At 34.5% G+C, this 15,299-nt stretch overlaps 1 protein-coding gene across 1 annotated transcript in view; it reads right to left on the minus strand.

The window, feature by feature from the left end:
• Nucleotides 1–15,299, minus strand: part of ADGRV1 (adhesion G protein-coupled receptor V1) — a 712,618-nt gene that overhangs the window by 518,416 nt on the left and 178,903 nt on the right. The window contains 7 exon segments of the mRNA XM_078151750.1: nucleotides 5,023–5,227; nucleotides 5,854–6,076; nucleotides 8,794–8,916; nucleotides 9,686–9,950; nucleotides 10,726–10,833; nucleotides 12,724–12,870; nucleotides 12,958–13,118. Of these exon segments, the coding sequence (XP_078007876.1) occupies nucleotides 5,023–5,227; nucleotides 5,854–6,076; nucleotides 8,794–8,916; nucleotides 9,686–9,950; nucleotides 10,726–10,833; nucleotides 12,724–12,870; nucleotides 12,958–13,118 (1,232 nt within the window).

Below are 15,299 nucleotides of genomic sequence, written 5' to 3' on the forward strand. Positions count from 1 at the left end.
ATAAATCACCTATTATATGCCAGGAACTGTGTGAAGGGCTGAGGATATAAGGAGTGGTCCTGTGCTCAAGGAACTCACAATCTAATGGAGGAGACAACAAGTAAACACATATGTACACATAAGCTATATGCAAGAAAAATAGAAAATATAAGTTAAAAGAGGGAAGGTAACAAAATTAACAGTTGTTGAGAAAGGTTTCCTATAGAAGATGAGATTATATATGCAGTTTTTTGTGAGGATCAAGTGACACAATATTTGTAAAGCACTTAATACAGTTCCTTGCACACAGTAGGAATTTAATGTTTATTTGTTTCCTTCCTGCCCATAATGGGCTTCAACTGAATAATGAATAATAACCAAAATAACTCACATTCTAGTTCTATGAATCCCATTGATGGAAGTTCCCATTCTCTTTTTTTCTGTAACCTTTAGAACCAAAATTAAAGAAATCCTGCTGATTTTCCTTCCCTTCTCTGTCAATTTCAGATGTTTTATGTTTTGTTTATAAGACTTTAATTTCATTTTCCCTACCAGCAGTCTTTCTCTCTTGGTAGCTTTCTCATTTTCTTCATGTTCACAATCATACTCTCTAGGCGCTTTCTCTAATTCCATTCCCATTTTCAACTCTGTACATTCTTAATGTGCCTTGCTTGATACCTGTAAACATCTCTTCTCAAATGCTTGCACTTCTTCCCTCCAAAATCATTGAAGGGAGATGTAATACAGAACACACAGTTTTTCAGGGCAGGCTCACCTCATCATCTTCTGGTAACATTATATTCCAACTCTATTTAAAATGCTAAATCCTTGAAAAAGGATCATATCTAGCTATATTTTATACAACATTTTAATATCATGTTACAGATGTTTGATAGCAATAAAATCATGCCCAAAGCAATCAAACATTCCCTGAGAAACTGTCACCATTTCTAAAATGTGCACATCATTTATTCACAAGGGACCACATAGCTCTTAGAAAGCCTTGCTTCCCTGACTCTGTGCATTCAATTAATGAGGTTAGTCAATGAGGATTTGATGAAACCAGAAAACACATGTGCAACTCTCATTAGTTACTTTCCTTAATCAAATGTGCTGTTGCCAGATTGTCCAGATTCCATGAGGCCTTCATTAACTAATTCCAATTAGCAGATTTAAAATAAAGTCAGATCCATTACAGAGAGTTAGCTTAAGTCTCCTGAATATTTGGAAATAAGAAACTAACAAGAGTTTATTAAAGAGAACCTAGAATACCTAAGTGACCAACAAGTAACACACTTTCCTTCACATACAAAGATGATACAGATTCATAGTCAACAAAACATACTTTGAGGCTGATTTTGTTGTTTTGTTTTTTTTTCCCCTAGGACAGCTATAAGGTCCTAAGGAGAAGAAAGGGTTGTTTGTGTTTTTTGGTTGTTTCTTTAACTCTATCTCCAGTAACTAACAGTGCTTTTCACAGAGCAAGACCACTAGGTGTTCGTTGAATTGAAATTTATGTTTTACTCTCTATTATGCAGCCTCCTCATTATCAGTGGATACTAAGCATTTATAAGAAAACTGGTGAGATTTTGGGGTGCCATCTGCAGCCACAGAACATGATTTTTCTAAAAACTAACTTATTAGAAAGTTGCCTAACATAGAGATGGAACCTACTATTATATGTGCCTCATTAGCACTGTATTCCAGAGGGTCCTAATGTGGTATCTCTAAACTTTTTTTTTTTACTATTTTGATGCTTTCAATATAACTGACTTCCTCTGTATTACTATGTATTTTATTTTATGCAAATGAAAATATTCTGAAAAGAGGTCAAAACAAAAATATTAAGAATCCTTGGTCTGGGGAAAGTACAATGAGAAAGCAAACAATATCCCCATGGAAAATCTCAGGGATCAGCCTAAGATGAGAGAATAAATGATACCACTTGGGTGTTCAGTACACTAGAATCACAACAAAAGGCAATGCTTTTGATAAGATCATCAGTATTTTTTAAAAATACTAGTAATTTGTAAACAAAATGAATTAAGTAAAAAATATACATTCATCAGACCTCTTACATGATATCAATGATTTCATTACTCACTTTAGGCACACCCAAAGCAGTCCAAGGTAAATGAAAACTGGACAGCCCATCACAAAGTATATCTATATACCTCTTTAAAAATATGAGTATCAACAGAGTAAATTTAGTTTTTTTGTTTCTTTTTTTAAAAATTTTATTAATTTATTTTGATTTATCAACAATCACTTCCATATGCTTTTGAGTTGAAAATTTTTCTCCCCCTTCCTCCCCCACCTCCCCAAGATGGCACACAATATGATATAGGCTATACATTTACATTCCTATTAAACATATTTTCACATTAGTGAAGTTGTAAGTAAAAATTAAAACCAATAGGAGGAACCATCAGAAAGATGAAACAAAACTCAACAGAAGGTAAAAATAAGTGATAGCGATTCGACTTCCATAGTTCTTTCTTTGATTGTGGATAGCATTTTCCATCTCGAGGCCTCTGGAGATGTCTTAGATCCTTGTAATGCTGAGAAGGGTTCAGTTTAACAATATTAGTCATCACATAACGTGGCTGTTATTGTGTACAAAGTCCTCTTGGTTCTGCTCACTTCACTCAGCATCAGACCATATAAGTCTTTCCAGGTTTTTCTGAAGTCTGCCTGCTCATTATTTCTTATAGGACAAGAGTATTTCATTATATTCATATACCACAATTTGTTCAGCCATTCCCCAATTGATGGGCATCCTCTCAATTTCCAATTCTTTGCCACCACAAAAAGAGCTGCTATGAATATTTTTGTACATGTGGGTCCTTTTCCCATTTGTTTGATCTCTTTGGGATATAGCCCTAGAAGTGCTATTGCTGGATCAAAGGGTATGCACATTTTTGTAGCCCTTTGGGCATAGTTCCAAATTGTTCTCCAAAATGGTTGATCATTTCACCACTCCACCAACAATGTATTAGTGTTCCAATTTTCCCACATCTTCTCCAACATTTATCATTTTCCTGTTTTGTCATGTTGGCCAATCTGATAGGTGTGATGTGGTACCTCAGAGTTGTTTTGGTTTGCATTTCTCTAATCAATAACGATTTAGAGCATTTTTTCATATGACTATAGATGGCTTTCATTTCTTCATCTGAGAACTGTCTGTTCATATCCTTTGACCATTTATCAATTGGGGAATGGCTTGTGTTCTTATAAATTTGTCTTAATTCTCTATATTTTAGAAATGAGGCCTTTATCAGAGAGATTGGTTGTAAAAATTCTTTCCCAATTTTCTACCTTCATTCTAATCTTAGTTGCATTGGCTTTGTTTGTGCAAAAAACTTTTCAATTTAACGTAATCAAAATTATCCATTTTGCTTTTCATAATGTTCTCTACCTCCTGTTTGGTCATGAATTCTTCTGTTCTCCATAGATCTGATAGATAAACTATTCCTTGTTCTCCCAGTTTACTTATGGTATCAGCCTTTATATCTAAGTCATGAACCCATTTTGACTTTATTTTGGTATGTGGTGTGAGATTTGGGTCTATGCCTAGTTTGTGCCATACTGTTTTCCAGTTTTCCCAGCAGTTTTTTTCAAAGAGTGGGTTCTTATCCTGGAAGCTGGGGTCTTTGTGTTTATCAAATAATACATTACTATAGTCATTGACTACTGTGTCTTGCATATGTAACCTATTCCACTGATCCACCTGCCTATTTCTTAGCCAGTACCAAGCAGTTTTGATGATTGCTGCTTTATAATACAATTTAAGATCTGGAATTGCTAGGCCACCTTCCCCTGCATTTCTTTTCATTAGTTCCTTTGATATTCTGGACCTTTTGTTTTTCCAAATGAATCTTGTTATTATTTTTTCTAACTCTATAAAATAATTTTTTGGTAGTTTGATTGGCATGGCACTGAATAAGTAAATTAGCTTAGGTAGGATTGTCATTTTTATTATATTAGCTCGGCCTACCCATGAGCAACTGATGTTTTTCCAATTATTTAGATCTGATTTTATTTGTGTGAAAAGTGTTTTGCAATTGTGTTCATAGAGTCCCTGGGTTTGTTTTGGGAGGTAGACTCCTAAATATTTTATAATGTCTACAGCAAGTTTAAATGGGATTTTTCTTTCTATCTCTTGCTGTTGGGCTATGTTGGTAATATATAGAAATGCTGATGATTTATGTGGGTTTATTTTATAGCCTGCAACTTTGCTAAAGTTGTTTATTATTTCAAGTAGTTTTTTATTTGATTCTCTAGGATTCTCTAAGTACATCATCATGTCATCTGCAAAGAGTGATAGCTTTGTTTCTTCTTTGCCTATTCTAATGTCTTCAATTTCTTTTTTTTCTCTTATTGCTAAAGCTAACATTTCCAGGACAATATTGAAATGGACATCCTTGTTTCACCCCTGACCTTATTGGAAACGCTTCTAGCCTTTCCATGGTTTTTTGTTTCTTAACAAAGCAAAATTGCTGATACAACACAATGTAATTGTCTTCTGCCTGTCTGTAGCACCAAGAATTGAGAGTTGATATCAGGACTTAGAGGCTCAGGACCTATCTGAGTATACTGGCTGGAGAGGAATATTGACTCTCAAATGCAAATCCCTGAAATTGCCTTGTTTCTCAAAGGCATCCTGGGCTATGATCAACTACTCCTACTCCTACCTCAATGATCCCTGAAAAGATTTTAGGTCTAGAAGTATGAGGTGAGCACCCAAAGTTCCTCCATAACGGCAAATAAAGAACCTCCATGAATTGGTCACATTATTTGAATCTGCACTGCTTATATATCCGTTGGGCTGGAACCAATTACCATATTTTACATAATAATAAATTTGAAGAGCATGAATTCAAACACATGGGAATCTAGCTATGGGATGTTACTTTTCTGATTCCATCCACAGAATTCACATAACTAAAAAGAGGTATATAAAATATTCCTGAATGTGCAAAAATGCTGTAGAAATGCAATAAATTATCCCAACTTCTAAGAACAGGATTTTTATACTAGTACCTGAGCAAATGCAATGACTCCATAGGCATCATCGTTAGATGGAATAACTATTTTCACATAATTATTAATGCCAATCTGTGCCCCGCCTTTGGCATTTTTAAGCTGAACTCTGAAAGATTCTTCTTCCTCTGGTATTATGTCATCAAGAATATTGACTGTAATTATAGCTTCCTTGGTTCCAGGTGTGAATATCAATTCACCTGAGCTGGCATGAGAAACATATATATACAAACACACACACACACACACACGCATACATACATATATGTGTATATATACATATATATGTATGCATACATATATATGTAAAATGAGTACAAAAAATAAGGAACAAACAGGACAGATTGGTTATAAAAATCTCAAAATGCTAATAAATGTCAACAATTGGAAAAACAAAAGTACTTCCTCAAAATAAAAATGTTCAAATTGATGATATTTTTGGCTAAATATAGTATAGGGACCATAGGGATATATTTGGGGTATATCAATATGCTATCTCTTGATTCCTATGCATTTAAATTTTAAGTCACCAAAGAAATTTTGGTCCCAGATATGTGAGCTCCAAAAGAGGAAAGAGTCTAAACTAATGCAGAGCAGCACATGCTCCATAAGCCATAGTTCTGGAGAACTATCTGGTAGCACTAAGAGGTTACATGACTTGCACAAAGTCATGCAACCAGGATGTGTCAAAGTCAGGACTTAGACCTAGTTCCTTCTGACCCCAAGGCCAGCTGTCTATCCTGTGATACCCACCAAAATGGTACTTATCAAAAATATAGAATGTAGAATATAAAGTATATTAAGATGCTCAGTATAAAATATGAAACCTACCTGGGAATAAAATCAGATTGGTCTGAGATATAAGACAACTCATACATCTGTGAATGATGGACTCCTGCTAAAACAACGAGGTTTTTGCTTGAATTCAGTGACCTCACAGTAACAGAAACTGCATCATTAGCAGAAGGTGCTCCCAAAACAAAAGCGAACTGATTTAACTCTGAATTCCAGCAATACAGAGCAGATTCAACTTTACCAACAAGGAGTATGTGGACTGTAAGGAGTTAAGGAAAAGAAAAAAGAAAAATGACAAAAGGAATGAGTGACCTTTAAAAATGCTATGAAAAAATGACAGTACTGTGTATGACTATATGACCACTGTCCATTTGAAATGTTTCCTAAATCACAGGTCTGTCCATGTCACCTCCCCCGACTCAATAATCTCAATTGGCCCCCCATCACCTCCAATATCAAATATAAAATCCTCTCTCTGGCATTCAATAACCTCTCCTCTCCCCTTTCCAGTCTTCTTACACTTCACACTCCATTCCACCCCACTCCCTGTAAATCCATAGCCACAATAGCAGAACTGTGATTTGCTGTATGGCAAACTCCCAATGAGGTAATGTAGTCTACCAGTGCTGAACTTTGAGCCTTAGGGCACTGGCAGGGGCACTAAAAGGTTGTACCATGTATAACACTGGACAACAACTTGTCCAGTTACATAACAAGTATATATCAGATGCAAGACTTGAACCCAGACCTTCCTGACTGCAAGATCACTAGTTCTCTATCCACTACACAACACTGCCTCTCATTTCCTGTAGTAACTTTTCACAAACCCTCAGTTCCTGCTCAACTGGTCTATTTAAGTCTTCTTAGCATTTCATCTCTGCTATTCATTTGGCAAATTATCATAACTTCTGTATTTTATTCATTTTACATGCATTTATTATCTGTCCCAGACTTTCCCTTCCCTTCTTGCAATAAACTGAAAAATTAAATTAAATTAAATAAACCCCAATAACAAACTCTAGCAAAATAAATGACCAGCCTGATCATACCCCAAAATGTATGTTTCATTCCATACTTTAAGTCATCTCTCTGGAAGGAGATGAGTAGTAAGTTTTATTTTAGGACAACTGGAATCATGGTTCATTATTTCATGGATCAAGTTTCCAAAGTCCTTCAAAATTGTTTTTCATTATATAGTTCTTGTCATCATATAAATTATCCTCATTAGTTTAAAGAAGTCTTTCCAGTTTCCTCTGAAAATATCCAATTTATCATTTAAGTGGCACAATAATATTTATTACATTCATATAACATTATTTATTTAACCATTCTTCAACAGGTGAGTACTCCCCTAGTTTCCAGTTTGGGATTACTATGAAAAGAGCAGCTATAAATTATTTTTGTACATATAGTCCTTTTCTTCTTCTTTTGATTTCTTTTGGGTATTGACCTATAAGTTTTACTGGATGAAAGGATATACACAGCTTGATGAGACTTTGGGGCATAGTTCCAAATTGCTTACCAGAATGGTTGGACCACTTCTCATCTCCACCAACAATACATCAACATGTCTGTTTCCAACCCACCCCAATATCTCTCATATTCTTCCTTTGGCATTTTGCCAACCTATTGGGTGTGAGGTAGAACCTCAAAATTGTTTTGATTTGCATTTATCTAATTATTAATGATTTGAAGCATTTTCCATATAATTATTGATAGCTTGAATTCCTTTGAAAACTGACTATTCATATTCTTTAACCATTTATAAATTGGGGAATGACTCTTAGTCTTAAAAATTTGAATCAGCTCCTTACAAATCTTTTAAATTAAACGTCTATCAGAGAAACTTGCTGCAAAGCTATTTCCCCAGTTACCTGTTCCCATCCTAATTTTAGGATTATATTAATTTTATTTGTGTAAATACTTTTCGATCTTACATAATTAGAGCAGTCCATTTTATCTTCTGTGATCCTAACTATTCCTTGTTTGAATTCTTCTTTTACCCATAGATTTAAAAAGTTATTTCTTCTTGCTACTCTAATTGTTACTATATTCCATTTTTTAAATTATATTTTTTAATATAAATGTTGTTTCTCAAACCAGATTCTAGTCACAGGGACCTCTTTGTAGCATCAGCTGCTAGAATGGTGAATTACACATGGAAGAAATTTAATAAATGTCTGTTGCTCTATTGACATAGGAGGTATCTGAAGCCATGGTAAAGATGAAATTGCCTAGTTCCAAATTTGTGAGGGATAAAGAAGAGAACAAAGGATGGATTTCTGGGGGAGCCTCACAATAGACTGGCTTATAAGATCCAAACTAAAGGCATCAGATTGTAAATAAACATTTTTTTCTAATTCTATACTTACCAGAGATTAGAAGCATCAATTTTCTACCTCTCTTATAATTTCACAATACATAAAGGTCAAGTAATGTCATGCCTCAGTATCTCAAAGCTAGAGACATGAAAAACAGCTTTAACTTTAAAGTTAGAGAGTTGGGATTCAATTTCTGGCCCTGCTATTTCTGTCGATGTCATCTTAAGGCCCTCTGGGCTTTAATTTCCTCAGGGTTGAATTAGAAGACCTTGAAGATTCCTTCCAGTTCTACATCTATGTTACATCTCTGACTTTTCCCTTTAACAACTTTTTCCATTTGTTTAATTCTTTTTATTGCATTTCAAGATGGTACATGTGAACCTAAAGAGAAGACTAAAAACTAAAGTTGGTGTTCCATTAAGTATAAGGATTCTCCAATCCTAGGAAGGGCAGGAATAGTTTTTAATCAAAAATCCCAATTAAAGTCCATGTCAATTACTCTGTAGCCTATTAAATCTAATTTGGATATCTTTATTCTCACAATGCTGTACCTATAGAAATGAATTAAAACTTACTGTAATTAAAACTAAGTTTATTATTATTATCTGAAAGTACTGGTTACAATTAGAATAAGTCCACAAACATTAATCCATACCTATCCCTGAGGTAGGTGTGAAGGAGTGGATCCTGTTTACAGCACCAAAATCTAAGGATTGAAAATATCGTAAAGAAGATTGCCCTGTCTCCCAAATGAAAATGTCAGTTGAACTCCTGTCTCCTACAAGAAAAGAATAAAAGTAGTCTGAGGCAAAAATTAGAGAACAAATAATAAGATTACCCTGGAAAACACATAATAAAGGAATGTTAAATTTTGGAAAGAAAATATAATTAAAGTGGAAGTAGATCATCCTTTCTTTTACACTGTAGAAAATTGCATATATGGTTAACCACTTAAAATTAATAGATGGTAAACAGGAACACAGAGGTAAAACAACGTTTGACTGTGTTAAAGGAATAGTTGATTTTTCCCTTTGAAAGTATAGTATAAACTGGAAGAATCATCTTTCAAATGCAGAGAAAATTTCAAAAACAACTTTACTACTTGAAGTCCCTAGACATTCTATATCACTGACACCTATTAACCATAGCGCAATTTAGATGCATCAGAAGTTGCTTAGGGTTACATATCTAAGATTTTATCGTGATAAGTATCATCAGTATAAAACTACCAAGGTCAAGTTTATTTTCAGTTCTACCCAAGGACACACTAGTGGCTCAAAAACCTAATAATGGACAAAAAAACTTTAAAAATGTGTTTCCAATTCTTTTATTACTTCACACTATGACACAGCTTAAGTCATATAGTTCTGTGTCTATTTCTATCTTCATCCATAACACCACATGTCATCCATCTATCTCATAGAAATATTTTTATGGATTAACTAAAAAATTATTGTCAAGCAATTTTCTCATATAAAGTACCATATGAATACTAGATGACTTCAATAATATCTATACGTGCATCTGCCAAGCCTGTATTTTATTACCTAGAAATATTCCTTTGGCAAAAATTACATAGATGTCATCTCCTGAAGTCAAAGCCTCCACATGCACTGTTCCAACGATGGACACTTCTTGAAAGTGACTAAACTCATTGCCTGACCATCTGAACAAAATGGAATTTAGTCCAGGTTCAGATGGGGAGATAGCTAGGAACACGGTCCCTCCTCTGGAAAACAAAGTCATGCTCACAACTCCATGAACGGAAAGTTTTTGATGCGGCACGAAGCTTCCACTAACCCATCTGAAGACCTGTAGGAGATGTTCAAAAGCAAAGTCAGCTTATACTGGGATCTTAGAGTTTTTGATAACATAATATATCAAATAGTGCTTCTATGAGGGCTCCTTTTATTTCACCTGAAGCTCAAGAACAATTTCATAAGCCAAACACACTTTTTTTTTTCAAAAATGAGAGGAAATAAACCTCTTAGGCAGGGAGAAAAAATGAGCCTCAGATGGGTACTGATGCAAAATTGCTTCTTTTCCTGTTTGTTTAGTGGGCTATTTGGAACTGAATCAATTCCTAAAATTGTTAGACTTACAGAATCTTAGCGTTCACAGTAACCTTATTTTTATGTGAATTTTTTTTAAAAGCGAATTAAGGCACTGAAAAAATCTCACTATGACCAATAGTAATTGGTAATATAATATTATAGCCCATTATAGGAAACAAAATAAGATGCAAGAAAATACCCAGTCTTTGAGAAGGTGTCATCCAGGCTCAAATATAATCTAAATAATGACAGTGCATGTAGTCTTTGGGGAAAGGAAGGCTGCCAGTGCTTGTCTTAAGATGAACAGTGACCCAGTCTACTTAATTTCCCAGGTATTCAACCAAGTCATTTTTCAGGAAAACAATAAATTAATTTTATAAAAGAAACAGAACATTTAATCAGTCTGTAATAAATCAATGACTAAGCTCCATTTTCTTATTTGCCATTTAAGTATGACTATGCATTAATTCTGAGCTCTAAGCTATGGTAAAAAAAAATCTACATTTCTTTTCAAACATAGAAAAAGATCAAACCTGAGTCAATTCAGAATCATCCCTCTGACTTGCAACAATCAAATAATGTTGATTGGTTGAAGTAAAATGTTTCACTTGACTACTTTCTGGAACTACAATTGTCTGTTCCTATAAGGAAGGCATAATAATACAATTAAAATTAAGAAAAGAGAACTGAGTTATGAAAACCATGATCAACATTACTTGTTAATTTTTCAAGTAACACAACTTAGGGAATTTTGAGTTCTAGATTTACATTGGTTTTTTATAGGTATTTGAAGGAAGATATGAAAAGTATTGTCCTGGATTACAGATCTATGATTCTGTGATCTAACTAAAGAAATATATGAAGAATTGATTAGAAAGACACATCGCTAAGGGGGTGGGGGGAGAGGAAGGCAGGGGGAGGAAATGAGAGGATTCCCATGATCAATTTGATGAATTCTCCCAATCACCTTGATGAGCTCACAAGATGTGAGTCTTTGTCTGGGGTCAGGTAAGCTCCATCCCCTGGAGAGTGTGCACTTGTAGGAGAATGTGGACTCTAATAAATAGAAGTATGTACAGAATGATTTTACACACACACATATTTGTGTCTAATGGACTGCTGTCAGAGGATCTACCCTTTGAAACAACCTATAGAAGTTAGACAATCACACCGTTCGGCTCTTTTTTCCTTTTTTTTTTAACTTTTTCCCTAGACTACATTACAACAAAGCAAATCTGTGTTTTGGAAGGGAGATTTCAATTTCTTATGAAATATGATCACCAAATCAAGTCTGTTAGCCAGAAAAAGAAAATGTAATTTCCAGAGCAACTCTGGCCCAAGAGTAAACCCAACTTTAAGACTGAAGACAGCCTTTAAAAGAGAATGAGAGAGGGGCAGCTAGGTGGCATAGTGGATAGAGCTCCAGCCCTGGAGTCCGGATGACCTGAGTTCAAATCTGGCCTCAGACACCTGGCACTTAATAGCTATATGACCCTGGACAAGTCACTTAACCCCAATTGCCAAAGAAAAAGAAAAAAAAAAAAGAATGAGGCTTGAGATTTTCTTTTGGGGCAGCTAGGTGGCGCAGTGGATAGAGCACCGGCCCTGGATTCAGGAGAACTTAATTCAAATTCGTCCTCAGACACAACACTCACTAGCTGTGTGACCTGGGTAAGCCACTTAACTCCATTGCCTAGCTGAGAGAAAGAGAGAGAGAGAGTCCCTGACCAGCATCTCTCTAGGAAAAAGATCACCAATGCAGCTCCTGTATCTAGAAGAGCCAGAAAAATTAAAGCCACATTGTGATGGAACAAAAGTTGGAAGTCTGCCAACTTTAACTATTACAATGAGTAAGACCATTTTGATGGAAAAGAAAATTGCTGTCTAGGAGCTTCAAACGATGTGATGTTTCCCTTCTGCAGGAGTCTGAGACCTCATAGTATCACAAGGCCATAATGAGTCTCTGGGGAAGTGAAATAGAATGACTCACTAGACTATCAGGGTGTTGCTTGTTTAGCAGTTCCCAAAATCTGTTTGCCTCCTGGGAGACAAACCATAGGTAAAACTATGAATTTTGAGGGACTGTGTAGGACCTATTGGGAAATCTAAGGATCCACCAGAAAGTCAATGTGTTGTCCCTGTGGCATGCCCAAATTCAGTTCCTTCCAAAGGGAACAATTCTGAATGTTCCATGTTTTATACTTATTTATGGGCTATTGTGAGTCCTCTGAATAACCTTGTGTTTCTATAGTCATTTATGGACTCCTATGCTGCCTTTGAAGCTTCTAAGGGGTGATATCAAGCCTGTCCTCTCTACCCATATGTACCTTGCATACTTACACAGGAACTAGGAGAGCTTAGCATTTGTGACACTCATTATCTTAGGGGGTCCTGGGCCATAAGTTACACACCTTGTAAGAGAAAATTTCTTTCCAACTAAAGTTAGAGTATATATGGTGTAATACTTCAACAAAATTATAAAAATACATTCTCTTAAGAAATGTTATATGAAAAAACATTATTTTTTTTACCAGGAATAATTTGAACTCAGATGTGATAGTATATATGCTGTTCTTAGAGGGTTTCTCTCCATCTTTTTCTCCATGAGTGATCACAATATAGGGGGAACCATTGATATAAAATGTCTCACAGCTTTTAGGATTTTGTATATTAATATCCTAAGAAGTAAGCAATAAGAAAAATAGTGAGAATTATACAAATACATGTTGGCTAATTTATCTAAAAGTAAAAGAATCAAGATTTACCTCAACTGGAATAAAAATTCCTTGCCATCGGTAGAGAGAAGAAAATTGTTGGGAGGATATTCTTAACATTATACCATATATTGATTCTCCTAATTCAAAGAAACACCAACTAGAGGCTGGATCAAAACTTTGAAAGACAGAGAGTACACTGTTCATTCCCCCTGAAACAGAGGAAAAAAATATTTATGACTAGAAAAATCTTTTGGCATCTTAAAATCTTTCCTAATTTTTATACAGGATACTTTTGGATTTGGAGATCAATGAGTGACTATATTTCTGAGATTACTATTAGTTCAGTTGTAGATTTTGCCCAGGCCAAAAAAATTAAATTAAAAGTATTCTTAACAATTAATTTCAAATTCTAACATTTTAAAAAGTTGTCCTTTTAAGGAAGTTATTTGACAGGGCATTCTACCCTCATACCTCCATATAATAAACCAAAAAAAACCCATGAAACACTAAGTTTGCATCATAAAATCTTACAAATGAATAACTGCATGTGAATTGCATATGAAAAACTGATGAAGATATGCTAAATACCCTAAAATTGCCATCATCCAACTATACACATAAATAACTAAGAAAAAATCTTTAAAATTATCTGTATGTATCAATATGACATGTGGAATATTAATCAAAACAAAATACCCAAACAATCTATATGTATGTGTGCATTCTCTGCCATGGGAATACAGTTGAATTTTAGTAACTTAAATGACTGTATGATGTAACTTCATATACATGTGTGCATACAGTATATATATATATTTATTTATTTAATAAAGCTATGGTTATTTCATTTTTGTCATATGAAGTGCCCTGAACATAGTAAGTAATTAAAAATGCTTGTTGAATCAAAAAAGGAAGAAAGAAAAGAAAGAAAATTAATAATTAAAAGACTTCTTAAAAAGGCACATACCATTATGCAGCATGTTTCAGGTATTATTTCAGGAAATAAGGACTATGCTGTTCATCCCATAACAGTCTGTTCAGTTCACTATTGTAACATACTGAAAAAAAATCTAAAACAATATCTAACAGGCATCATAAGAGCCTTATCTTCTTTAACTGGCCCTAACAGTCAGAGTTTTCATGTAAAAACTTGATCTATCCAGAAAAATTCTACAGTGTACAAGAGAGAACTCTATATTGAATGATACTTGAAATTTTCATATTTCTCAATTATTATATTTATTTTACAATTAAAAGTAAATGTCCATCAGATTTTGACTTCTCTAATGAAATCGAGTAAAAAAAAAGTTGGAAATTTTCACATTATGGACCCTCCACCTTTGGAGATGCCCATGGAAAAGATACTAATCACATCAGTTAGGAGATAGTAAGCAATAGACCATATAAATGTTGAAACTAAACTTTATTTGTAGATCAGTAGCTATGCTGACTATGCCTAAGTACTTCATCAAGCATCCATACTCTTAAAAGCCTTTAACACTTTCCCTTTCTTAAAAATTAACTTGTAAAGTCTTCATCTTCACACAAAATTAGACATTTTGGAAGTCTGCCATTGTTTTTCATAAAAAGGCTGAATGGTCTTGCCTAGCCAGACAAGAAGGTAATATGTCTATGATTAAAGAATAGAGCTGATTCTTAAATTTAAAAGTCTCCAGATAAAATAGAGTTATATCTTACATTAGTATTTAGTGTATAAAATCGGCAAACAAGGTGAACATCATGTACAAGCAATATCATCCTTAAAAATCTCTTAAAAACTATCCAGAGTGTAACATATTATCTTTAAACAATTGTAAAGTACTAGGGTTCCTTTAAAAGGCATTGTTCTATATCTGAGAATTCAAGGACATTAAATACTTGTTTTAGAAACAATTGAAAGCAAATTTTTTTTAATAGCACATAGAAAAGGAGAGAAACAGGGTATTCAAAAAGAAGAAAATAAAAACAGGTAAAAAGTTGGCCATCTGGAAGACTGACAATTAGAAGGAAAAATATTTTTGAAAGTGATTCACCCAAAAGAGTAATTATTTTACACATAATCTTCTTCCTGCTTCACCCAGAGATAACAGCGGGCACAAGGAATTCAAAGGGAACATAGCAGGGGACTTCTAACTGAGCAGAAAGAACTAGGAAGTTCTATGGCTTTTCCTTTCATTAGCTTTCCCAGACCAAGCAGAATAAAAAGATTTACAGTGTGATGAAAAGGAGATATCTAGAACCAACCTGCACAGGAAAATGTTCACACTGGGGCAAGAGTAAACTCAGGTCTCCCACTTATTACTCAACTGGGGCAACTGCTCATAAAATAGACAAATAATTCTCTCTGTCCTTTCCTCCATATTTCCCTCCCTCCCTCTTTACCTCTCTGC

This window comes from Phascolarctos cinereus, unplaced genomic scaffold, assembly GCF_003287225.1.
Source record: "Phascolarctos cinereus isolate Bilbo 61053 unplaced genomic scaffold, phaCin_HiC Scaffold_4;HRSCAF=312, whole genome shotgun sequence".
NCBI classification, from domain to species: Eukaryota; Metazoa; Chordata; class Mammalia; order Diprotodontia; family Phascolarctidae; genus Phascolarctos; species Phascolarctos cinereus.